This window comes from Phyllobates terribilis, unplaced genomic scaffold (genome assembly GCF_046119375.1).
Source record: "Phyllobates terribilis strain yellow unplaced genomic scaffold, ASM4611937v1 Scaffold_7__3_contigs__length_470593459, whole genome shotgun sequence".
NCBI classification, from domain to species: domain Eukaryota; kingdom Metazoa; phylum Chordata; class Amphibia; order Anura; family Dendrobatidae; genus Phyllobates; species Phyllobates terribilis.
The window spans coordinates 71301675-71327553 of record NW_027362767.1 but is presented as its reverse complement, the minus strand read 5'-3'; the positions used below and the strand labels follow the sequence as shown (position 1 = coordinate 71327553).

At 44.4% G+C, this 25879-nt stretch overlaps 1 protein-coding gene across 1 annotated transcript in view; it reads right to left on the bottom strand.

The window, feature by feature from the left end:
• LOC141153701 (potassium channel, subfamily K, member 16-like) overlaps positions 1-25879 on the bottom strand; it is a 123935-nt gene that overhangs the window by 6558 nt on the left and 91498 nt on the right. The window contains exons 2-4 of the mRNA XM_073638755.1: positions 12804-13260; positions 7890-8010; positions 5799-5965 (exon numbers count right to left, since the gene is read on the bottom strand). Coding sequence (XP_073494856.1) covers positions 5799-5965; positions 7890-8010; positions 12804-12998 — 483 coding nt within the window. The 5' untranslated portion in view covers positions 12999-13260. The remainder of the gene's footprint in view (positions 1-5798; positions 5966-7889; positions 8011-12803; positions 13261-25879) is intronic.

The window sequence follows — 25879 nt, the reverse complement described above, 5'->3', positions numbered from 1 at the left end:
ACCTCCAGCAGGCCACAAATGTGCATGTGTCTGCACAAACGGTTAGAAACCGACTCCATGAGGATGGTATGAGGGCCCGACATCCACAGATGGGGGTTGTACTCACAGCCCAACACCATGCAGGACGCTTGGCATTTGCCACAGAACACCAGGATTGGCAAAGTCGCCACTGGCGCACTGTGCTCTTCACAGATGAAAGCAGGTTCACACTGAGCACATGTGATAGACGTCACAGAGTCTGGAGACGCCGTGGAGAGCGATCTGCTGCCTGCAACATCCTTCAGCATGACAGGTTTGGCAGTGGGTCAGTAATGGTGTGGGGTGGCATTTCTTTGGAGGGCTGCACAGCCCTCCATGTGCTCGCCAGAGGTAGCCTGACTGCCATTAGGTACTGAGATGAGATCCTCAGACCCCTTGTGAGACCATATGCTGGTGCGGTTGGCCCTGCGTTCCTCCTAATGCAGTACAATGCCAGACCTCATGTGGCTGGAGTGTGTCAGCAGTTCCTGCAAGATGAAGGCATTGAAGCTATGGACTGGCACGCCCGTTCCCCAGACCTGAATCCGATTGAGTATATCTGGGACATCATGTCTCGCTCCATCCACCAACGTCACGTTGCACCACAGACTGTCCAGGAGTTGTCGGATGCTTTAGTCCAGGTCTGGAGGAGATCCCACAGGAGACCATCCGCAACCTCATCAGGAGCATGCCCAGGCGTTGTAGGGAGGTCATACAGGCACGTGGAGGCCACACACAATACTGAGCCTCATTTTGACTTGTTTTAAGGACATTACATGAAAGTTGGATCATCCTGTAGTGTGTTTTTCCACTTTAATTTTGGGGGTGACTCCAAATCCAGGCCTCCATTGGTTAATGAATTTGATTTCCATTGATGATTTTTGTGTGATTTTGTTGTCAACACATTCAACTTTGTACAGAACAAAGTATTCAATGAGAATATTTCATTCATTCAGATCTAGGATGTGTTATTTCAGTGTTCCCTTTATTTTTTTGAGCAGTGTATATATATGAGCTGAACTACCGGTAGAGTTACAAATAGCGCACACTGTCAAATAGATTATCAATAAGTAATTAATTTACACACATTGCCCAATAATTATTTCATAGTCACTGCGATGTACAATGGGTGACCGCAAAGTGTGACCCTACGATTAGCAAAACAAAAGTATTTTAAAGAGGTTGTCGACTCATCTTAAAGAACCACTTCTCTTAATATATTGCAATCATGGTATTATATAGCACTGTGTACTTATGTGGCACCCCAGGGGTCTGGTTTTCCACAGTAATGTAATGTTATGTCTGAGAGCAGGTGGGAGGTCCTTTGGTCAGGGATCCTGTGCATGCCACACCTCCTGCCCAGTCTTGGGAGGGGAAGAACTTCCCCTGTATAAACCCGGGGCTGAGGCAGGGTGAGTCAGACAAGTGGAGTAGAGACAAGAAGCAGCATAGGAAACAGCAGAGTTACAAGGAGTCAGGGGCTGGCAGCTGCAGAGCTCGCCCTGACTAAGAAGACTTCTTTCCGGACCCGGAGTCCGAGGCGGTGGGGACTAACTCCTACCCAGCAGCAGAATCCGTCAGGCAGGGGATTTCAGGTCCTCTGGCCCAGAAGCCCGAAGGCACGGTCACACGCGTGGGACCAGCACCGCCATCGTGGAGCGGAAGCCATTAGAAGGCCCCGAGTCACCGGCCATACGGGTGAGCACCACACGGTACACTCAGGGACGTGGGCTACTTACATCAGCTTCTAGCAAGGTAGCCAGAAGAGTACAGTCAGTTTGGGAGGCCTACAACTACGCCTGGCCAGGGGAGATCCCATCTGCTCAAGGACTGACCAGGCCCCGTTCGCTAGCAAGTACTCCGGGAGGGTCTATCGTTGTTACCAGTAAAGACCCTGAACTACACCGTACCGTCTCTGAGTGGTTCCTGCTACCCCCATCATCCACGTCGGCTGCCCTGAGACCATACCCCTCCCGTTGGGGGTTATACTATCACGCTGCATAATCCTACCATCGGCCTCAGCGGTCTGCCCCGCAGCAGCAGCTCCCTGGCTGCACTCAACGGGTGGCGTAGTCATCAACTATTTACTACTAGTAGACTGCCGTCCAGTTTGACTCCCTGGGCACGGACCGGGTCACCGCCACGAGACTACAACCCTCCACGGATCCGGCTCCGGGTAAGCTCCCGCGTGCGCACCGCAGCGCGACACAGGCCCAGGGGCGCGTCACTTACAATTGCTCATTTTGCCTTTCTACCCAGTTAATTTTTCTCTTTTCCATTAGGTCTATTGCATCACGTGATTAAAAACTGACTAGCTGAATCCTTCTAAGCCCTATGTACAAAGTGAAGTATCTTTTCCCTGCATGAGTCATCACTGCAAAAGTCCCTGTCAGGGGGGAGGAGCAGAGCAGCTGGGTCAGGAGTTGAAGAGGGGAATGATTTTTGCAGGGAAAGAAGCTTCCTTTTTCTACATAGAGCAGAGAAAAGAGAAGAATTAGCTGTGTAGAAAGGCAAAATGAGCAATTGTAAGTACACAGTGCTATATAATATGATGATTGCAATATATTAAGAAGATAAAAATTTTAATGGGAGGAGTGCTTCTTTAAATGGGTAAAATTAAAAATTGTTCATAAAAAGAAGCAACATTGCAATTTACTCGTTATTAAAAAAAACTTCTGTTCTCAAGAGCGGAGTGATTTAAAATTTTATTTCTTACTGCTCATTGTCTGGCTTATCGACCACCTCTGCAGTACCCTCAGCATGGAAAGGAGCAGCTACAAGCTCTTTGCTATAGAACTTGCAAGTGCTGCTCTGAAGTTGACTGGATCTTTGGAACCAGTCAGCTTTAGTTTTTCTGGACTCCTCTGATGCTGCAGAGGCAAAGCTGTCTCTGCTTGCAGCATCAGAGAGCATACAGTTCAGGCTAGCGGCACAAAGTTGCAGCTATCAATCAGGAGCGCACCACCCTCCTGACATGTAATATGCCGCGAAGCAGAGGAGCCCACTTAACGATAAGATGATTGTGAGGACCTGGCCACTTTCTAAATACTTTTCCAGCACTGAGCACCCCTTTTCGTCAATCTTAATTTTGTGTTTTGTTAGAAATTTGCTTGCTGTGTTTTGTTAGTGATTTGTTTGCTCATCAGTTCAACCTCAGTTATCTATTCCATTCAGTGACCATATCTCAGACCTTGGGACCATTGTTCTCTCCATCACCACAGGTAGTCTCACATGCAAACCCAGGGGATGGGTTCCACCTGAGAAAATATCTCCACTAAGGCACAATTAGCTGGGGGAGGGAGGGGTGAGCTCTTCAGCCAATTCAGGGGGCTGAACCCTGTGCAGGAGAAAGGGAAGATTGATTGCTAGTCGGACTGAGAGCTGGGTGGTATCACGGGCTGCGGTCGTGATATTCATCATCCGAAGGAGCATATGCTGTGACTGCCAATATACCGGCGGGAGATACAAAAAGCTGTGGGCCCACCAAAAGTTGGGGGACAGTGGGTATCACCTGGTACAGGGCAGTGGAACTACTGATCCCAGGTTGAAAACTCTAGGACTAAGAGAATTGCCTGTTGGACGTTTACCTGGAATTGCTGTTCACCGTGGTCGGAAGGAATAACTAATTGCATCGATAACCTGCCTAGGTGATTATTAAAATCCACAACCGCACATCTTTACAATGATAAAATTCACTCGTGGAAGTGGTCAAGTGATCCTCATAAGTCCTCACAAATTAACTAGACTGAAATTAGAGGGGTTGTCCGGCCTTAGGGTATACTCTATGTGACTGCAGACTCGTGAATCCTCTCATCATGCACACTGTGCGCTGTGAGGATTCTCCGGTGCTAGCAACAGGTGCGTGACCTCAAGTGTATGATTTTCATACATGCGGTCACGTGCTAACTAGACGTGCGAGGCCTTGCTCAGTGAAAGTGCATTGAGCTACGCCGGACACGTCTAGTAGGCATGTGGCCATAAGTACACAAATCACATACTTGTGGTCATATGACCACCCGCTTCCAGAAGCAGAGAATCCTGACAGTGCACAGATGTGAGGATTCACAAGTCTGCAGTCACATAGAGTGACCGCAGACTTATATCCTAAGGACCGACAAGCCCTTTAGGGAATTATTCCCATCTCAGCTGTTTATAATAATAATAATAATTTTTATTTCTATAGCGCCAACATATTCCGCAGCACTTTACAATCAAGTGGGGACATGTACAGACAATTAATTCAATACAAAGTAAGACAGTTTAAACAGTTACATCAGGAGTGAGGACCCTGCTCTCTGCTTACAATCTACAAGGGAATGGGGGGAACACAATAGGTGAAAAGTGCTTGCTATTTCAGGTCTAGCAATTATAATAAGTAGGGGTTTTCCTATAAGGCTGCATGATCCGGTCATCAGCCCATATATTTAAGTGCAATACTCAAGTATCGAGTGTAGTTATCGTGTGCATGGAGGGTATGGAGACAGATGGATAGGAGGGAGCAGATTCTGAATAATATTTAGAAGGAGGGGGCAGGGGAAAGTTACTTTGCTGAGTAGTTGAGGTGGTAGGCTTGTTTAAAGAGATAGGTTTTTAAAGTGCGCTTGAAGACATGGGGGCTAGGTATCAGTCGGATCTTCTGGGGTAGAGCATTCCAGAGAACTGGCGCAGCATGAGAGAAATCTTGAAGACGGAGATGCGAGGTTCGTATTATGGGGGATGATAGTCTTAGGTCATTTGTAGAATGGAGGGCACGTGTTGGGCGATAGACAGAGAGGAGAGAGGAGATATAAGGCGGTGCAGAACTGTGGAGAGCTTTGTGAGTGAGAGCAATGAGTTTATATTGGACCCTGTGGCGAATGGGTAACCAGTGTAATGACTGGCACAAGGTAACGGCATCGGTGAAGCGGCTGGACAGAAATACGACCCTGGCTGCCGCATTCAGGACGGATTGGAGAGGAGAAAGTTTGGTAAGAGGGAGACTGATCAGAAGAAAGTTGCATTAGTCTAGTTTATGACTAAGATGGGAGCAACTCCATCCAGATGCTGAAAACTGGAGGTGAGGCTAAGGAAACAGCCGAGAGCGTATGAGCTATCCTGTTTCCACAGCTTCCATAGGAGTGAATGACTGATACACAAATAGTGTAACACAGTGTAAGTCAGGAACTGTTCGTTGTTTCCGTAGCACCATCTCTTGTGGATGGCACATGAACACAGTTAACCCCATCTCACCCATAAAACCCTTAAGGTATGTGCGCACAATGTCTTTTTCAGACGGATTCCGCCTGGAATACACCTAAAAAAGTGGCACAAAAGCGCCAGAAAAAAATTAATACAATGCACGGCAATGTCAAAACGGCATTGCTGTGCACATGGTCCACCTTATGTCATTTCTTTTAACCACATCAGAGTTCAAACACCTTGAAGATGTTAAATGAAGTAGCATGCATGCATCCGATTTTCACGGACTATCAGAAAGGAGAAGGTTGAGACATTTTTTTTCCACATATGAGATAAACTGATGACACTCGGAACAAACTCTGATCAAAGTCTGATCAAAATAATCAGTCCGTTTTTTTAGTACGTGAGAAAATCGGACGTCTGAATGAGGCCGAATTCAGATTAATAGCAAGAAGTTTCAGCTGCAGTAACTTTGTAATAAAATCTGCCTGATGTTAATCCACCACAAAGTAGATATTCAAAGTGGGGCCACTGCAGACAAGCTTTCTGGATTGTGGGTGAATGCATTTTTTGAGTACAAGGGTCATGAACTTAGTTTTTACCTTTTTCACTCCTTTTTTAAGCAGGCATTTTCCAAGTCTAATACACCAGAGGGACAGAGCATTGCCAACGCGACCAAGAATAATGACATTCAGAGGGATTCCAAATAAAGCATAAATCACACAGAAGATCTGTCCACCCGGTGTTTTCGGTGCAATTGTTCCATATCCTAAAATTTAAAAAAAAAGGATTTTTGGTTAAAATTATGGATATTGTATATAAACTTATATAACCTTAGACCCAGGTTCAGACAGCAGTAACTTTGACCCAATTTCTCATCTGCATTACTGTCACAACATCCAGATACCATGAGCTTGTATCACAGGTAGTGATCAAAAGCTTGGCTCAGCAAAATGATGGAGACCTGTGTGGATTCAATGCAACTATTCTGACTCCATAACTAGGTTGTGAGTGTAGGGCGCTCTTGAGGCACCATCTCTTGGCTGTCTCTATGTACCAGTGCTCACACGAAGAGATTTCATCAGATAGCTTGACTCGACCGCAGAGGCACGTATGAAGATTCCAGAAGAAGGTTTATTTTCAAGCTGAATTCTTGTAGTTATGCACAATTACAGTAGCAGTAACAGCTGCAGTAGGTAAAGAAGACTATATTGTAGCATCGGCGTCTCTGCTCCCTGCCAGGCAGAGACGCCGTCCCTCTCACCTCCCCGCTCCCCGCGCGGCGTCCTCCTGCGCTCCTCTTCCTGCTGCAGCCGGGGCGCGCAGCTTCCCGGGCACTGTGCTTAGGGCGCGCGCGTGCTCCCTCTCTCTTAAAGGGGCCGCTCGCGCCGTCCTAAGGAGTCCCCGGCCAATAGCCGGAGGACCTCCCATATAAGGCACCTCCTCCAAAATGGAGGTGCCCGAGCAATAGTTGTTGCACAAGTATACTTACCTCTGCTTCAGCCCTCAGGTCCAGTTGCCAGCCTGACTACTGTTCCAGTCCGCCAGCCTGACTACTCTCCAGCCCGACAGTCTGTCTTCCGTTCAACCCGCCAGTCTGTCTATGGGCAAGCCCTCCTTCTTACCAGGATGCACATGCCAGTTACCTGCCTGCTACCTGCTGTGCCTGCTAGCCTGCTCACCTGGGAGCACTCGCCTGTTACCTGCCTGTTACCTGCTAGCCTAGATGGAGGCTCTGCCGTCACTTCCCGTGACCATCTGATAGCCTACCTGGAGGCTCCTGCCGTCACTTGCCGTGACCACCTGTCTGTTAACCTAGAGACTTCAGCCTGCTCTGCCGTCATGTGCCGTGACCACCTGTCAGCTAACCCAGGGACTTCTGCCTGCTTGCTGTGCCCATCCGCCATACCGGTCAGTCCCAGTCATCTGACCCGTGGGAGCCACCTGCTCTCTTACAATGTCGTTCCCAGAGTAGCACCTGGTCCCTCTGCTCGGTCCCTCCCTGGTCACGGAGTCGTTAGCCGCCATACGACCAGGGTCGGTCTGAGTTGATACTTAGTTACGCCCCTCTGGGTCCCTCCTTGCACCACGGTACACAGGTTCCACCTGTCTGACCCGTAACATATTTACTGTATGATTCCCAAGTCATGGGACATGACAACAACACAGACATGAAATGGCAGATAGTCATACAGCTAGTACTCTCCAGGAAGATAAGGATAAAAGAAAACTACAATAATACAAATACACTCACAAAAAGAACGAGTGGGAATTTGGGAAGGATAAACCAAATAGGAAGAGGATAGGGAGAAAAACACACAAACCAACTCCACGCAGAATTCTCCTGAAAAACACTCCAACTGCCTACTCCAAACACTGAACTTCTCCTTCAACTCCAAACCAGTAAGTGGTAAACTATCACTGGCAACTCCCAAGTGCCAGTGGCGAGCATATATACCAGAGGGGAGTGGCCAACACAGAACAGCTGAGGCAATTCAGGATGGAAAGCACCAGGAGATCAACTGAACGTATTAACCCTTGCAATAACAGAACAAGGAAAACCTGCACTGCTAGTAGAAAGGTGAAGCAGTTCTAATCAGAGCAGGGGTTCGTGTAACCAGACGCAATCTTCTGGCCCTTCTCTGTCGTGGTTTCCCGTAACATAAATATTGTATAATAGGAACTGAACTTACCAATGGTCGTTACGACAGTACCAGCAAAAAAGAAGGAGCTGCTGAAATCCCAGTTCGTTTGCGTCTCTGAAGTGTTATTTAGTAATGGGTTCACTCCGTGCTTAACTGCATCTGTGATAACCTGTTCTTAAAATAAAGCTCCATTTTACCAAAAAACATAACCAACTCTTTGTTCCTTTCATAGTAAGGAAGGCAAACTCGCAATAATGTCCCTAAAGGAGTGGCCGTGCTAGGAAATTAAAGGGGACCTGTCAAGAAGATTTTATACCTCTAAATAATGACATGTTTGTACATGTGCTTTGTTGTTAAATCCATACCTTGATTTCAGAAATCTGCATTGGCGTTTCTCAGCAATGGAGCAACCCTGCTTTAAAATTGAATGCAAATGAGCCACAAGTGGTTGGGGGGGGGGGACAGTGCACTTACAACTCTCCTGTCCTCCCTCCCTTTTCTCGTCCGCCACCCTCCTCTAGTGTCTGACTGACAGATCACTCTTGTTTCAATTGCCTGCCTCACCTGATTAAGATCTCTCACAAGCTCTACTGGTGACTGGTGCAGATTGTTAGTCAGGCACATGAGCAGGCGGGGAGTGATGAGGGAGGGCAGGAAAGCTGCAAATTCAGTGTCCTGTTCTGGGATCAACACTGTCACCCACTCTAGTCAATGTCAACACTGGATTGCTGAGAAGCTCCAAAACGGATTTCTAAATTTAAAGTATGGATTTAATCAGCCTCAAAATACCTGTACATACATGTCATTAGTTTGAGGCATAAAATTCTCATGACAGTTTATTTTTAACCACATGCACATTTAGACACATGAGATTGTACTCAGTGAACACCATAGAAGCTGATGACTTTTCCTCATATCCTTTTTTGACTTTAGTAGTTACTGGCCTACCAACACAGTAACATTATGCACTTTCAACAGAGTAAGTAGGGGCAGGTTTTATGTATGTATATATACAGTACCGACCAAAAGTTTGGACACACCTTCTCATTTAAAGATTTTTCTGTATTTTCATGACTATAAAAATTGTACATTCATACTGAAGGCATCAAAACTATGAATTAACACATGTGGAATTATATACTTAACAAAAAAGTGTGAAACAACTGAAAATATGTCTTATATTCTAGGTTCTTCAAAGTAGCCACCTTTTGCTTTGATGACTGCTTTGCACACTCTTGGCATTCTTTTGATGAGCTTCAAGCGGTAGCCACCGGAAATGGTCTTCCAACAATCTTGAAGGAGTTCCCGGAGATGCTTAGCACTTGTTTACCCTTTTGCCTTCACTCTGCGGTCCAGCTCACCTGAAACCATCTCGATTGGGTTCAGGTCTGGTGACTGTGGAGGCCAGGTCATCTGGCGTAGCACCCAATCACTCTCCTTCTTGGTCAAATAGCCCTTACACAGCCTGGAGGTGTGTTTGGGGTCATTGTCCTGTTGAAAAATAAATGATGGTCCAACTAAACGCAAACCGGATGGAATAGCATGCCGCTGCAAGATGCTGTGGTAGCCATGCTGGTTCAGTATGCCTTCAATTTTGAATAAATCCCCAACAGTGTCACCAGCAAAGCACCCCCACACCATCACACCTCCTCCTCCATGCTTCACTGTGGGAACCAGGCATGTAGAGTCCATCCGTTCACCTTTCCTGCGTCGCACAAAGACACGGTGGTTGGAACCAAAGATTTTAAATTTGGACTCATCAGACCAAAGCACAGATTTCCACAGGTCTAATGTCCATTCCTTGTGTTCTTTAGCCCAAACAAGTCTCTTCTGCTTGTTGCCTGTCCTTAGCAGTGGGTCCTAGCAGCTATTTTACCATGAAGGCCTGCTGCACAAAGTCTCCTCTTAACAGTTGTTGAAGAGATGTGTCTGCTGCTAGAACTCTGTGTGGCATTGACCTGGTCTCTAATCCGAGCTGCGGTTGACCTGCGATTTCTGAGGCTGGTGACTCGGATAAACTTATCCTCAGAAGCAGAGGTGACTCTTGGTCTTCCTTTCCTGGGGCGGTCCTCATGTGAGCCAGTTTCATTGTAGCGCTTGATGGTTTTTGCAACTGCACTTGGGGACACATTGAAGGTTTTCCCAATTTTTCGCCCTGACTGACCTTCATTTCTTAACGTAATGATGGCCACTCGTTTTTCTTTACTTAGCTGCTTTTTTCTTGCCATAATACAAATTCTAACAATCTATTCAGTAGGACTATCAACTGTGTATCCACCTGACTTCTGCACAACACAACTGATGGTCCTAACCCCATTTATAAGGCAAGAAATCCCACTTATTAAACCTGACATGGCGCACCTGTGAAGTGAAAACCATTTCCGGTGACTACCTCTTGAAGCTCATCAAGAGAATGCCAAGAGTGTTCAAAGCAGTCATCAAAGCAAAAGGTGACTACTTTGAAGAACCAAGAATATAAGACATATTTTCAGTTGTTTCACACTTTTTTGTTAAGTATATAATTCCACATGTATTAATTCATAGTTTTGATGCCTTCAGTGTGAATGTACAATTTTCATAGTCATGAAAATACAGAAAAATCTTTAAATGAGAAGGTGTGTCCAAACTTTTGGTCTGTACTGTATAGTGCCTTGAGTTTTGACATGCACTTGTATTCAGCCTCCTGTAGTCTGATACTTTGTAGGACCACCTATCCCTGCAATTACTGCTGCAAATCTTTTGGGGTATGTCTCTACCAACTTTGCCCATCTAGAGGCTGAATTTTTTTGCCCATTCTTCTTTGCAAAACTAGTTCTAGTTCAGTGAGATTGGATGGAGGCAATTTTCAAGTCTTGAAACAGATTCTCAATAGGATTTAGATCTGGACTGTGACTGAGCCTTTCACACACATGAATATGCTTTGATCTAAATAATCCATTGTAGCTCTGGCAGGATGTTTAGGGTCATTGTCCTGCTGGATGGTGAACCTACGCCCCAGTCTCATGTCTTTTTCAGCTTCTAACAAGGTATTACTACAGGATTTCCCTGTATTTAACTTTATCCTTCTTCCCCACTGCTGAAGAAAAGCCCCCCCACAACATAATGCAGACATGATGGGGATGGTGTTTCCAGGGCGATGTGCAGTGTAAGTTTTCCGTCACACATAGCGTTATGCGTTTACCCAAAAAGTCTGACCAGTGCACTTTCTTCCACATGCTAGTTGTTTCCCCTATATGGCATGTGGAAGAAGGTACTCTTGTTAGATGAGACGAAAGTAGAGCTTTTTGGGCTAAATACAAAACTCTATATGTAGCAGAATTTTAACAATGCACATTGCCCTTAAAACACCATATTTACCATCAAACATGGTGGTGGCAGCATCATGCTGTGGGAGGCTTTATTTCAGCAGGGGCAAGGAAGCTGGTCAGAGTTGATGGGAAGATGGATGGACTTAAATTCAAGGCAAACCTGGAGGAAAATCTGTTAGAGGCTGCAGAAGACATGAGACTGGGGCATAGGTTCACCTTACAGCAGGACAATGACCCTAAACATACTGCCAGAACTAGAGATAGCACTGATTTCAGCCTCTAGATGTACAAAGCTGGTAGAGACATCCAATTGGATGTCTTCTGGAATATGACACATTACTTGTAGCAATGAAAACTGTTCCAGGAGGTTGAATTAAAGAAGATAAAAAAACATGCTTTTCTATCCAATTATACAAACCCAACCAGTGGCCAACTTATTTTTACTTATTTTATGCCTGAGCTGGACACATATGGTGATATTTGTGAACCCAAACTTAGGTGTAACTTTATCTGCCTCCTACTATTTTGTAGATATATCATATTTAAAAAAAAATACTACAATTCTTGTTCTTCATTTACTAAGTAATTCTATTGGTAGATATTGGTAATTCTCTCTTTTTAAGAAAGTTGATCACCATCTATCAGCATCAGTTTTATGTAGACTTCTTTGTCAATGTCTGCTAAAGCCATAGTTCATTATTACCCTGGTTATCCTCTATAATTAAAGGTAGAAGAATATAATTACAGGGCATTTAGCAATAGGCTGTAATAAATCTACTAAGGTGTAAATGGTGAAGAAACTAAAGGTAACCTGCATCTTATGGTAATGGATATACATGAGCCCTTGTATCGCTTCTACAGCTGACGCTGCTCATCCAACTGTGGAGACTCATTCAGGCTTAACAGTAACATGATTGCTTTCCGCGTCTTGGACAATTCGGGCTTTTATACATTTTGAGTAATTCATCAAGTCATTTTCCCCAGTTTTGTCTCATGCTGAATTTGCACAAAACTTTTTCACATATTACACTCTACTGCCACCACTTTTAAAATGTGGATAGAAAAGTGGGAAAAGTTAGCAATGCAAATAGGTCCGAGCAAAATTTATCATTTACGACTTTTCTAAAAACTTGCACTTCCATTTGTCCAGAAAGCAGGTGGAGTGAAGAATTGAAAAACAGCTCAATATAGAAGTGTTGTATGTAAAAATGAATCAAATATTTCAAATTTTGATAGATCTGATGCAAATTAAGCCACAAGCAAAAGTGACTTTAAAAATTACCCTTTTGATAAATTCCCCCCCATCCTGTCTGGAAAAAAAACTGTAGCTCTAATCAAAGATAAGGACCTCACAGATCAAAAGTACTAGTGGTACATCCAACGAAAGTAGTATTCCAAGTCACTACGCCAAGAAGGCGTAATACAGATCAGGTCAGGTCATGCTTCAGAATTAGAAGCTAAGCTTGCCTGGTTCCCGTATTATGGCTGACAGTAAGATACCTAGTTAGTTTAGGCTAAACATTAGTTTTTGATGGGAAAACATCCCCATGTATATAAGCCAATAGATACAAGATTGTTATCTTAGTGGAGGATACATCCTAAATGAGGCAAGACAGGTAGTAGCGAAATAATGTCTACCGTAAAATGTGCTTACATTAATGAGACGTTCCAGGGCATCCTGTGTAAGACAAGTATTGTTCTTCAAGAAGTCCAACCTGTGTTGCTCTGTTTTTATTTTTATGTCTGTCTCCGTATCTTGTTCCAATATCTGAAACACCATGGCACCAGCCAACAGGTAGAGGAAAAATCCACCAGCTAACAGGACACTTCTAATATGGTCAGAAAGCATGGTGATGTGCCGCTTCTGAGTTTTCTTCTCATCAGTTCAGTTCAATTCTGTCTTCGCTTCATGTCTGACTGTGAAAAACAGGAAATCCAGTTCTTATTTCTGTACTTCAGTCTTGGGAGTTGAAGTATATATATGAAGGAATCTGCAAATCACAAGGGATGTCCAAGGGACGAGCAGAATGACTTGCCATCAGTCAGGGTGGAGTTACATACGGCTCGTCCCTCAACCTTTGTACTTTGAATTCTGACACAGTTTGTATTTCCTGTAAGCAAATATATACAGGACAGACGATCATTACATAATATGTATAAACAGCATCTGATAAAAGAAACAAGGGACTCATCTGTGATCGTATGAATCACTACCATTGTCCTTAGAAATGGACATGGTGACATTTATTAGTATAGTGTTTGTTTACTCCTATAATGCAATAAAAAGGAAACTTTCATTAGATTACACATTACCTATGATAGGCATTAGGCACTGTCCAGTCTTGTGTAAATAAAATAGTCACATCTAGTTCTAGAAAATGTCCTGTTGTTACACCCCAGTGGTGGCTCCAGTGCTAGTCCACATATCTTCCTTCCCTGGTGGCTGGGTCTCTTTGTTCCCCTCCACGTCGTCTTATTATGTTAACCTGTTGCGCACCTCTGATGTCATGACCCTAAGCCTTTTAAGTGTCTGCACTGGCCTTAAAAGTATTCAAGTAATAGCTAATGCTGCTACCTTGTGCAGCCTAGCCACATAACTAACCCAGCTCTGCTGCAACCTGCTCTAAGGATAGCTCATGACAATCCCAACTCTGATGTTCCAAGGTGTTGCTTGCACTCTCAGCTCTGCTATGTCAAGATGACTTTTTTTGCCAATCCGATTCTACAGTTCATAAGTGCTGTCTGCACACTTGGCTCTCCTACATCAAGGTGCCTGTTTGCCAATCCGATTTTGCTTTCTGTAAACTTGACTCTGCTAAACTAAAGTGCCTGTCTGACAATTCTGCTCTACTGTTCAAAAGTGCTGTCCTACCCTCACCTCTGCTGGATGAGAGTATCTGTCTGTCTAATAGGCTCTGCTGTACCAAGGTGCCTGACTACAAATGCTGCCCAGATGCTTCAAGATGCTGTCCACACACTCAGCTTTGCTATAGCAAGGTGAATGTTTGGCAATTCTAATCTGATATTCCAAAAAGCTGTCTACACACTTGGCTCTGCCACACGCCAAAGTGCTCGTCTGTGAACTCTATTCTGCTATTCCAGTGTGCTGTCCCACATTCTGCTCTGTTGCATCAAGGTCTTGCCTGTCTTTATTGCTCTGCTGAGACAGGGGACTTTTGTTCATATGATTCTTCTATACCAAGGTGCTTGACTAAATATTCTACCTAGCTGCTCCAATGTGCTGTCTACACACTCAGCTCTGCTATTTCTGCTCTATCCAGCTCTACTAATCCTCACTGTTCTATGTGCCGTACTGCATATTCAGCTCTAAAGATCCTTATTACTCCATGTGTCATCTGGCTTATCCTACTCTACTGTATCAATAGTTTGTACAGTATATACAAGAAAATATCCAGCTGCCCCCAAGAGATTATATTACTTTGTTATAACGAGGGAGTGAGATATGTTTAAAAAAAAATCCAGGTCCTTATCTAATATTTTGTCACCTAGTTTGTATACCTATGTGGAAATTCCTAGGAATACTTGGTTGTTGTAGGCCACAGCACTATTTTTTCTTCGAACACATGTCCTAGCGGGGGTCTCCGGTTCTTCCCACTAGGCCGCAAACCCTCCTGACAAAGTCTATCAAGGCTCGCTAGGCTGCCTTCACTTCGACCGTTCCCCACCCTGTCTGTTGTACTAGCCCGGACCAACCCCTGTACCGCAACGTCAATGCTGGAAGCAACAGCTCACTCATGCCTCCCATTCGTCACTCCCGGCATCCAGCCCCAAGCGGAGTCCTCTCACGGATCTTTGGTGCTTGACCGACAATGGATATCTCTTGTACCCGGTGAGATGAGGGCTGGGCCTCGGCTCTTGACTGGCGTAGTCTGGACTCCAAGTCTTGACTGGCACGGGTCGGGTTTCAGGCCTTGACAGGCGTCGTCTGTATCCCAGAACTTGTCTGGCGTGGATCGGCTCCTCTTGTCTTGACCAGCGTCGTCTGGATCCCAGAACTCACTTGCTGCCGCCCAGTTTCTGCTTCCAGGTGCGCCATAACCCACTGCCTTGGAATTTCTACCATGGCTTGTCACCTGAGCATCTGCTTCTTTCTCAAGGCACCTCCTGCCTTGGCACCAAATCTTCTACCATTTTGTCGCGCTGGTCTTTGACATCGGGGAACTGAGTCATTAAGGTCACCTGACCCGGTGCTCCATTCAAACTCTTCCTCCCTGAAACTCTCTCACTTTTGGTTGGTCCACAAGGTCTCATTTGGACAGTAGATGGCAGTCTTCTTGCACAAATGCTGCACAGCGCTGGGGGTTCTTGGCTCTTATGTCGCACCTTCCTACAGTTTGTAGCGCCAGCGTTTCTGCACTCTGCCTTTCTCCCCCAGCAGACACGCCCACTCACTCCCCACTGCGGTCCCACACTTCCTCCCTCCTCTCCTGCTGCTAATGTTCTGAGTACACGCATTGCGCGCAGATCTCCGGGCACTGTGCTTAGGGCGCGCGCACCCTCCCTCCTTCTTAAAGGGGCTGCGCTCGCCATCCTAAAGTGTCTCCAGCCAATGGCTGGGAGACAATTACTATTTAAAGCACCTGCATGGAGATTCCCGTGCAACGTTGTTAGTCTGTTTCTAAACACGCTTGCTAGTTATGCGGTCCCAGTGCTCGTATTCCAGTATACCTGTCCTGTATTTCAGCCATGTCTGCCTGCCTGTCTGTGTATCAGCCGTGCCCGCCAGCACCTGCCTGTCTGTGTATCAGTCATTCCCGCCTGCCTGCCTGTCAGCCGTGCCTGTCTGCACCAGCCTGCCTTTATATCAGCCATGTCCGCCTGCCTGTAAATCAGCTGTGCCCGCCAACACCTGCCTGTGTATCAGTCGTGCCCACCTGCCTGTCTGTATATCAGCTGTGCCCGTCTACACCAGCCGGCCTGTCTATCAGCTGTGACCACCTGCACTTGCCTGCCAGGACACCAGTCATGCCCGCCAGTACCTGCCTGCCTGTGAGTCTGTCATGCCAGTCCCTATACCAACCGTGCCTGCCAGTACTTGCCAAGTCTACCATTCCTGGTCGTTCCTACCTCCTGTCCCTTGGGGGTCAGCTGCCATCCACCCGAGGTCAGTCCTGGTGTAGCAGCTGGTCCCACCTCCCTCGTCTCTCTTCGGATCGTGGTATCATCAGCTGCCATGTTTCCAGGGTCAGCCTTGGTGTGACACCTAGTCATGACCCTCCGTCCTCTCCTCTGATCACCGCACAGTGGTTCCACCACTCAGCCCATTACACAGTTGTATGTTTGTATACTTGTCTAATAATGATTAATGCATTGATTGTTCGATTTTGAATTGAAACGAATGTTAAGATAATTGTTCTGTTCAAACATTATACAATGTCATTGGTCTTCAGATTATAGGCGGCACCCTAGTGCTATGTCATGATGCTCATGGGTATTTAAGGATTTAATTTCTGTATGAATAATGCCATATGACTAACAGCTTTTTTTTCTTGAAACGCGTAGGCCTGGTGTTTCTTTCTTATTAACTATGTTTCTGTACAGCATATCAATAAACCATGTTTTTATTATAACAAAATAATAAAATCCCTTGGCGGCAGCTGAATTTTTTCTTGTATATACAAATTTTTGTCTTACCTGAAACCAGACTCAAGATTTTCCTTGCACCAGACCCATCCTGGAACAACTACCCTCACCGGTGAGCTGATGTAATCCTCCTTCCTTTTTCTGTTGTATCTATGTCTACTATCCATTAGGATCACCCTGACCTTGCAAATCCTTCTCACTAGTTGAGCCATAACACCTACAATATGTATCATAAAGATAGTGAAGGTCTAAACTGCTATGCACTAATGAAAACTATAATAGCTTAGGCACCATTAGCTTTTTTTCCAATTTTATTCTTGTCCGATCTTGGACATTTATAAGATATTGTGTCTCCTATTCATATCTATAGGCGCACCAAAAATTGCAGTTTCCATAGAAATGAACACAGTCAACCATAAATTCCTGAACCATACTTATTAGACATATACGCGTATGTCATGTCTTGTCTATACCCTTTTAAGAGGTAAAGAGAGATGATAGACTATAATACCCATATAGTCTTCACCTCCCAAGTACAGCAATGACAAGCCAGTTTCAAAGCCCCGACTCCTAATCAAGCTTCCATGAAATATCAAAAGTTTTCTGTAATTAGACGTTTGATTAGTTTAAAACATTTCTTAAAGTTAAGAAATTTCTGAATATACTTTGCGGTTCAATTATTCAGTGTTCTCCCAGGACCTTTACCCAGTGTTGGTGAATAGAAACATTCGATCATAGGAGCAGAATGAAATTATCGTCAGAGTCAAATCCTTCATACGACAGGCACCAACAGTGTTCGGCAGACACCCTATTGACTGTAATAGGGTCCGTAATTTTACCAGATTCAGCATGCTGCTAGTTCCACATGGAAATATTCTGGTCAGTATTTTGAATCAGTATTTGTTAGGGTAAGTTCACACTAGGGTTTGGGATCCATCTCTAACAGATACAAGGAAGAATACAAACAGAACATAACTGAAGCCAAAGTTTTGTATTTAAATGGAAGCTTTGGCTTCATTCGGCATTCACTTGCATCCGTTTTGTGTCCTGTTTTTATCTGTGCCTCTGAATACCTCTAGTGTTCTGGGCATGCGCAGAGAATTAAAACAGATCCTTTTAAACATCACCCCAGTGGGTTTTTTTTTCCGGCTCTAGAATTGTGCTTTTAATGTAAGGTCCCTGGTCTTATACTCACCTTCCGGCGTCTTCACCTTTTTACAAATAAAGGAGTCTGTGTCTTTATGTCTATTAAAGAACTTTATTCTGAAAGTGCATTTTTTACAATTTGACTAAAGGGTTAGTAATGGGGGCGTCTTATAGACGCCCCTCCATTACTAACTCCTGTGCTTGATGTCAGCTGCCAATACAAAGCTGACATCAACCACAACCCTATTACCCCACTTGCCACCGCACCAGGGTAAGTGGGAAGAGATGAGGCTAAGCTCCAGAATTGGCAAATCTTATGGATGCACCATTTCTGGGGTGGCTGAGAGCTGATGTTTTTAGTCTGGGAGGGGGAAAAAAAGCATGGCCCCTGCCTAGCCTACTAATATCAGTCTGCAGCTGTCTGCCTAGCCTTTGCTGGTAAATAATTCTAGGGGGACCCTAAGTCTTTTTTTGGGGGGTTCATCCATTTTAATAACCCGTAAAGGCTAAGTATACAGCTGTGAGCTGATATTAATAGCCTGGGAAACTCCATGTGTATTACCCCCTTCCCAGGCTATAAACATCAGCCCCCAGCTGTCGGCTTATCCTCAGCTGGTTATTAAAATTTTGAGGGACCCTACGCCATTTTTTTAATTTATTGATTTATTAATTAAATACAAGGGCAGTAATCTACACAAGCAAAGTAAGGATTATATATATCACTCACATATTTCTATATATCTATCTATTTCAATCTATATATGTTTTACGAATATTTAATTTGAAAACTATCTTTAAATGACATGCAGAATTACTTATGTAAATGTTCATGCTAAAATCTCATTGCATACGGATTGTGTCATTAGGATGTCATTCAGATACTAGGTGAGAAAAATCGCTTTGTACTTGCATGACACTCGTCCGACTTTCCAGAAACAACATCGTACCGAATTTATTAACGCAGATGAGTGTGAGCCCTTAGAAGCACCACTGCAGCGGTAAAATTAAAAAAAAATGCTGGAGTGGTGCTTTAAAATGTAAAAAAAAGGTAGTAAAAAAACAAATAGATTTGATAACACAAATGCAAAGGAAAATTCTAATGATATGAGGAGGGAGTGAAGCTTCAGAACATCCAGACTAACAATGAATGCCGCAGGGTTCACATAATTCATGCACATTGAAGCCTGTTTGGAACTTTGGATAGATAAGAATATGTGTAAAATCGTATAATGTCCATAAATGTGTTCATTAAATGAATATATAATTGCCAGTAATAAGTTGCAGTATGAAGTTTTATTCCAGTTATATTACTTTTTATTACTTTATTACAATTGTGCATGGTTTCTTATCTAGGACTACATCATGTTTTACATACACAGCCAGCAAAAAAACAATATTGTTGCCAAAGGAAAATCTTCAAATGCCCGAAAAAAAGTTTCTCAAGTTTTGAGTTTCCACAGGAGGAAGTCTCCTATGTGTTTAACAATGGCTCTTATGAGTAGGCATTTGGGAGGTGCCCAGATCCTTGATAAGACACCCAGCCACTATTTTTATGTTGTGAACACATTAGAGGAAATTTCTTCGCTATTGAATGGATGTTGAATGATTGTTTAGCTCTTATGAGAATAAGAATACAATAAGTATTAATTATATTACATTCTGTACGGTCCCCGTGTAAACAGCCCAGTCCTGTGGCTGCCCACTCTCCCCAGTCCCTCAAGCTCGCTGTCTTGGGGTAACCCTGGACTCTGATCTCTCCTTCAAACCACATATCCAAGCCCTTTCCACTTCCTGCCGACTCCAACTCAAAAATATCTCCCGGATCCGCACATTCCTAAACCATGAATCTGCAAAAACACTAGTGCACGCCCTCATCATCTCCCGCCTTGACTACTGCAACCTCCTGCTCTGTGGCACTCTCGCACCCCTCCAATCTATCCTAAACTCTGCTGCTCGACTAATCCACTTGTCCCCCTGCTATTCCCCGGCCTCTCCTCTCCATCAATCCCTTTACTAGCTCCCCATTGCTCAGAGACTCCAGTTCAAAACCCTAACCATGACATACAAAGCCATTCACAACCTGTCTCCTCCATATATCTCCGACCTAGTCTCCCGTTACATACCCGCACGCAACCTCCGATCCTCACAAGATCTCCTTCTCTACTCCCCTCTTATCTCCTCCTCCCACAATCGCATACAAGATTTCTCCCATGCATCCCCCCTACTTTGGAACTCTCTACCCCAACGTATCAGACTCTCGCCTACCATGGAAGCCTTCAAAAGGAACCCGAAGACCCACCTCTTCTGACAAGCCTACAACCTGCAGTAACCACCGCTCCACCATACAGCTCTACCCTCACCTACTGTATCCTCCCCCATCCCTTGTATATTGTGAGCCCTCGTGGGCAGGGTCCTCGCTCCTCCTGTACCAGTCGCTGTCACATTGTGTTCAAGATTATTGTAATTGTTCTTGTATTATACCCCTTTCTCACATGTAAAGTGCCATGGAATAAATGGCGCTATAATAATAAATAATAATAATAATAATAATTCACAGTACAGAAACTGTACCTGACAATAGAAAAAGCAAGTGTGAATGTGGGTCGTAGACAGAGAATGCTTGGTGGACAGTTGTTCGCTCATTGCAGTTTGATTTCTCCATAACTTACTGTAAATCTTTTTTCTTATTTTTTTTTTATTGTTTCTTTATAAAATGATTTTAATGAAACTTCTGTATCAGCAATTCTTCATCGATCCTGAAAGAGTGTAATAATGAATCTTCAGCACTAGATGGCAGCATTACATTAATTTAAATGACACAATTCACAATGGAGAGCACAAAATATGTAAATGATAAGGATTCATTATTCTTTTTGTGCCTTTTTTTCAGTAAAAGTTTTGATTTTAGGTATCTTTATTTCTGCACCAGTGTGGTTTTAACACCATTTTTAAGCCACATTTTTTCAGTCCTCATCATTTTTGAGGGACAATATGGGTTGAGTTTTAATTATCCATATATTTTCGTTTAATTCATTTGTTAGTTTTATAATTAAGCACATTTTTACACAATGCCAGTGGAGTATAAAATCAATACAATTTTCATTTTTTTTTTTGCAAATATTACGATTAACTTAGATATAAAGTTTACTGAAATGTTTGTGCATTTCATTTACAGAAAACTCATCAAACATTGTGCGCCAAATTATATTTGTTCTCCCTGTATAAAAGTTATAGCGGTTTACCATGATCAAAACTGATGACAGATTTCCTTTAACCCCTTAAAGACGAGCCGATTTTTGTTTTTTCCTATTCATTTTTCTTTATTCTTCTTCCAAAAGTTTTTCCATAACTTTTTTATGTTTCCAGCAACGTAGACGTACGAGGGCTGTTTTTTTGCGGGACGAGTTGTATTCCTTTTACCATACAATGTACTGGAAAATGGGGAAAAAAAATATTTGAATTTAAATGGGGAAAAATGTGCAATTCCTCCATTGCTTTTTGGGTTTCGGTTTTACAACGTTCATTGTGCAGTAAAAATGAGTTGGCAAAATAATTCTCCAGGTTAGTATGATAACAGTGATACCAAACTTGTGTTGTTTTTTATTATTATTTTAGCGGTTAAAAAACATACTGAATTTTATTAGAAAAATCTTGGTTTGTGTCACTATTTTTCAAGACTGGTAACCTTTTTATTTTCCTGCTATTCATGTTGTGTGAGGCTCGTTTTTTGCGTGCTAAGCTGATGTTCATTGATACCATTTTGGTGTATGTACAACATTTTGATTGCTTTTTATTACATTTTGGGAAGGAGTTGCGGCAATTAAAAGTCTGGGGTGGGGGTCTTTCTTTTGCTTTTTTACTTTTTTTGAATCTTTACGGCATTTACCCTATGTGTAAGATAATTTTGGACTTTGATAGATATGACTTTTACAGACTTAATAATGCTACTTTATTTTTGTAGGAGACTTGAACTGACGATCTTGTTATACAGTATATATTGTAGTACCTTACTATTGCATTATATAACCTGCATGTAGGTGTTGTGCTTGAACTCAGTACCGGAGAGCAGTGGTGCTGATAACCACTGAGCCACTGTTATGAAGCCAAATATAATCTGCATGTAGATGTACTTGAATTCAATACCGGAGAGCAGTGGTGCTGCTAACCACTGAGCCACAATTAGGAAGCCATAACCTGCATGTAGATGTTGTACTTGAACTCAGTACCGGAGAGCAGTGGTGCTGATAACCACTGAGCCACTATTAAGAAGCCGAATATAATCTGCGTGTAGATGTACTTGAATTCAATACCAGAGAGCAGTGGTGCTGCTAACCACTGAGCCACAATTAGGAAGCCATAATCTGCATGTAGATGTTGCACTTGAACTCAGTACCGGAGAGCAGTGGTGCTGCTAACCACTGAGCCACTATTAAGAAGCCAAATATAATCTGCGTGTAGATGGTGTACTTGAACTCAATACCGGAGAGCAGTAGTGATCCTAACTACTGAGCCATTATTAGGAAGCCAAATATAATCTGCAGGTAGATGTTGAACTTGAACTCAATACTGAAGAGCAGTGGTGATGCTAACCACCGAGCCACTATTATGAAGCCAATTAAAATCTGCATGTAGATGTACTTGAACTTAATACTGAAGAGCAGTGGTGCTGCTAACTACTGAGTCACTATTAGGAAGCCAAATTTAGGAAGCTTCCCAATAGTGGCTCAGTGGTTAGCAGCACAGCTGCTCTCCGGTATTGAGTTCAAGTACAAACATCTACATGCAGATTATTTTGCATTATATAGTAAAAGTCACAATATTCTATAAAGTCCAATCTGTGGCAAAGCTTCACAGGAGCACAAAGATGGCAGTGGTGGGGCGTTCAGCAGGCAACACATCAGCATCCTGAGATCCATCAGGACTGCACTGCTTACATGCCATCATATATCGACTGCAGCATTTAGGCGGTTACACTGCAGTGATTGGAGGTAGGTGCTGGCTGTACAACACAGCTGGCACAAGCTCTCCTGAGCTACGTACACCTTCACCCTCCCAATGGTATGCTATTATGTACTGGAAAGAGAAGGTGTTAAACTATGTGAAACAGGGGCGGACACAGACTGTAGTGGGCCCCTGTGCAAGAAATTTTTGGGGGCCCCCCCTGCGCTTCATAAGGCAACAAAGTTATGTAAACATAACCCCCCCATGTGCAGCTCACCCCCCCGTGTGCATCTCTCACCCCCCATGTGCATCTCTCACCCCCCCATGTGCATCTCTCATCCCCCCCATGTGCATCTCTCATCCCCCCCATGTGCATCTCTCATCTCCCCCCCCCATGTGCATCTCTCATCCCCCCCATGTGCATCTCTCATCCCCCCCACTCCTAGTTAATTAATTGTATTTAAGAAAAATAAAACTTGTTATACTTACCCCCATGCGATCCCTGCAGAATCTTGGCGCTCGTCCACGTCGCTGCCACCAGGCTCTCCTGACGTTCGGCCATGTGACGGTGCCACATACATAGCCAACAGCTTTTGTTTTGGCCAAAAGATTTTTAAAGCCGCCACCACGATAAGGTAGACTCTTCTGGCCGGGCCCTACTCTAACCTATTAAAATTTTCTTAAAATATCCAATACTCTTTTTAGAAATATTTTTATTTAGTTTTCTTTAAGGGCATGTGTCATATAAATTTTTTTTTAAAATGACCAATAATACCACATACAGGGAATACCGCCACACCATGACCAGACCACATATTACCACAACATAGTGACCGAATAATACCACACAGAAGGGAGAAAAACTGCGACACCATGACCAGACCACATATTACCACCACATTACTAATATTACCACCACATTACTAATATTACCATAAGTGTCATTATACACGGGAGCTCTATACATGGTATGTATAATGTAAGTGTCCAGGTAATCTAGTGATCACCAGTGACATTATACACAGGAGCTCTGTATATAGTGTCAGTGTACAGGTAATACAGTGATCACCAGTGACATTATACACAGGAGCTCTGTATATAGTGTACAGGTAATACAGGGATCACCAGTGACATTATACACAGGAGCTCTGTATATAGTGTACAGGTAATACAGGGATCACCAGTGACATTATACACAGGAGCTCTGTATATAGTGTACAGGTAATACAGGGATCACCAGTGACATTATACACAGGAGCTCTGTATATATTGTCAGTGTACAGGTAATACAGTGATCACCAGTGACATTATACACAGGAGCTCTGTATATATTGTCAGTGTACAGGTAATACAGTGATCACCAGTGACATTATACACAGGAGCTCTGTATATAGTGTACAGGTAATACAGTGATCACCAGTGACATTATACACAGGAGCCCGGTACATAGTATATAGTGTAAGTGTACATGTAATGCACTGACTCACTGGTGACGTCTCTAGGTGAAGTCCTTCAGCTACGCTTTTCTCCTTCATCCAGCACAGACCGCCATCACGTCTTCCAGCCAGGACTCGTCTCTGCATAAAATAACACAGTTATCTAGAGCACATTCCCCAACTTCTACATTACGCAGCTGAATACAGACGTGCATCCACCATCAATATATGGTTAGTTATTATGCAACCTACCATTCCAAATATAAATTGTAATCCACCACGGTGCCCCCATTAACTGTAAATAGGCACTTAATATATAATTTAATTAGAACCTCTACTCTATACTTCCTGTTCCCCGCATTCATTATTTACATGCACCCCCTGCCCCAATTCATTATATCATGTCCGTGCTCTCCCCACCCCATCGTCATTTATCATTTACTCTCCCCCACCCCACATTCATTATGTGCAGCTCATTATCCCCCTACTCCTAATTCCCCCATGTGCAGCTCATTTTCTCCCAATTCCCCCATGAGCAGCTCTCACCACCCCCCATGTGCCCCTCTCTCATCCCCCTCCCCCACATGTGCAGCTCTCACCACCCCCCATGTGCCCCTCTCTCATCCCCCTCCCCCACATGTGCCCCTCTCTCATCCCCCTCCCCCCCATGTGCCCCTCTCTCATCCCCCCCATGGGCATCTCTCATCCCCCTCCCCCACATGTGCACCTCTCTCATCCCCCCCATGTGCATCTCTTATCCCCCTCCCCCATGTGCATCTCTTATCCCCCTCCCCCATGTGCATCTCTTATCCCCCTCCCCCATGTGCATCTCTTATCCCCCTCCCCCCATGTGCATCTCTTATCCCCCTCCCCCATGTGCATCTCTTATCCCCCTCCCCCCATGTGCATCTCTTATCTCCCCCCCCATGTGCATCTCTTATCTCCCCCCCATGTGCATCTCTTATCTCCCCCCCCCCATGTGCATCTCTTATCTCCCCCCCCATGTGCATCTCTTATCCCCCTCCCCCATGTGCATCTCTTATCCCCCCCACCCCATGTGCATCTCTTATCCCCCCCACCCCATGTGCATCTTTTATCATCCCCCTCCCCCCACGTGCACCTCTCTCATCCCCCTCCCCCCACATGTGCACCTCTCTCATCCCCCCCCCACATGTGCACCTCTCTCATCCCCCCCACCCCATGTGCATCTTTTATCATCTCCCCCCACCCCATGTGCATCTCTTATCTCACTCACACACACACACCCCTCCCATTTCCCCCACTCCTAGTAAATTGTATTTTGAAAAAAACAAAACTTGTTATACTTACCCCCATGCGATCCCTGCAGAATCCTGGCGCTCGTCCAAATCGTTGACACTAGGTTCTCCTGACTTCCGGCCATGTGACGGCGCCGTCACATGACCGGAAATCAGGGGAATCATGAAGGCGCTGCCGCAGGAGCGCAGCGCAGCGCTGAGATGTCCCGGACCCGGCGCTTGGCATGGGGCCGGGGGCCCCATGAGGAGAGAGACTCACAAGAGGGGGCCCCCAACGGGGCTCCAAGGGGGCCCCTACCGGCTGGGCCCCACACTGGAGTCAGGGC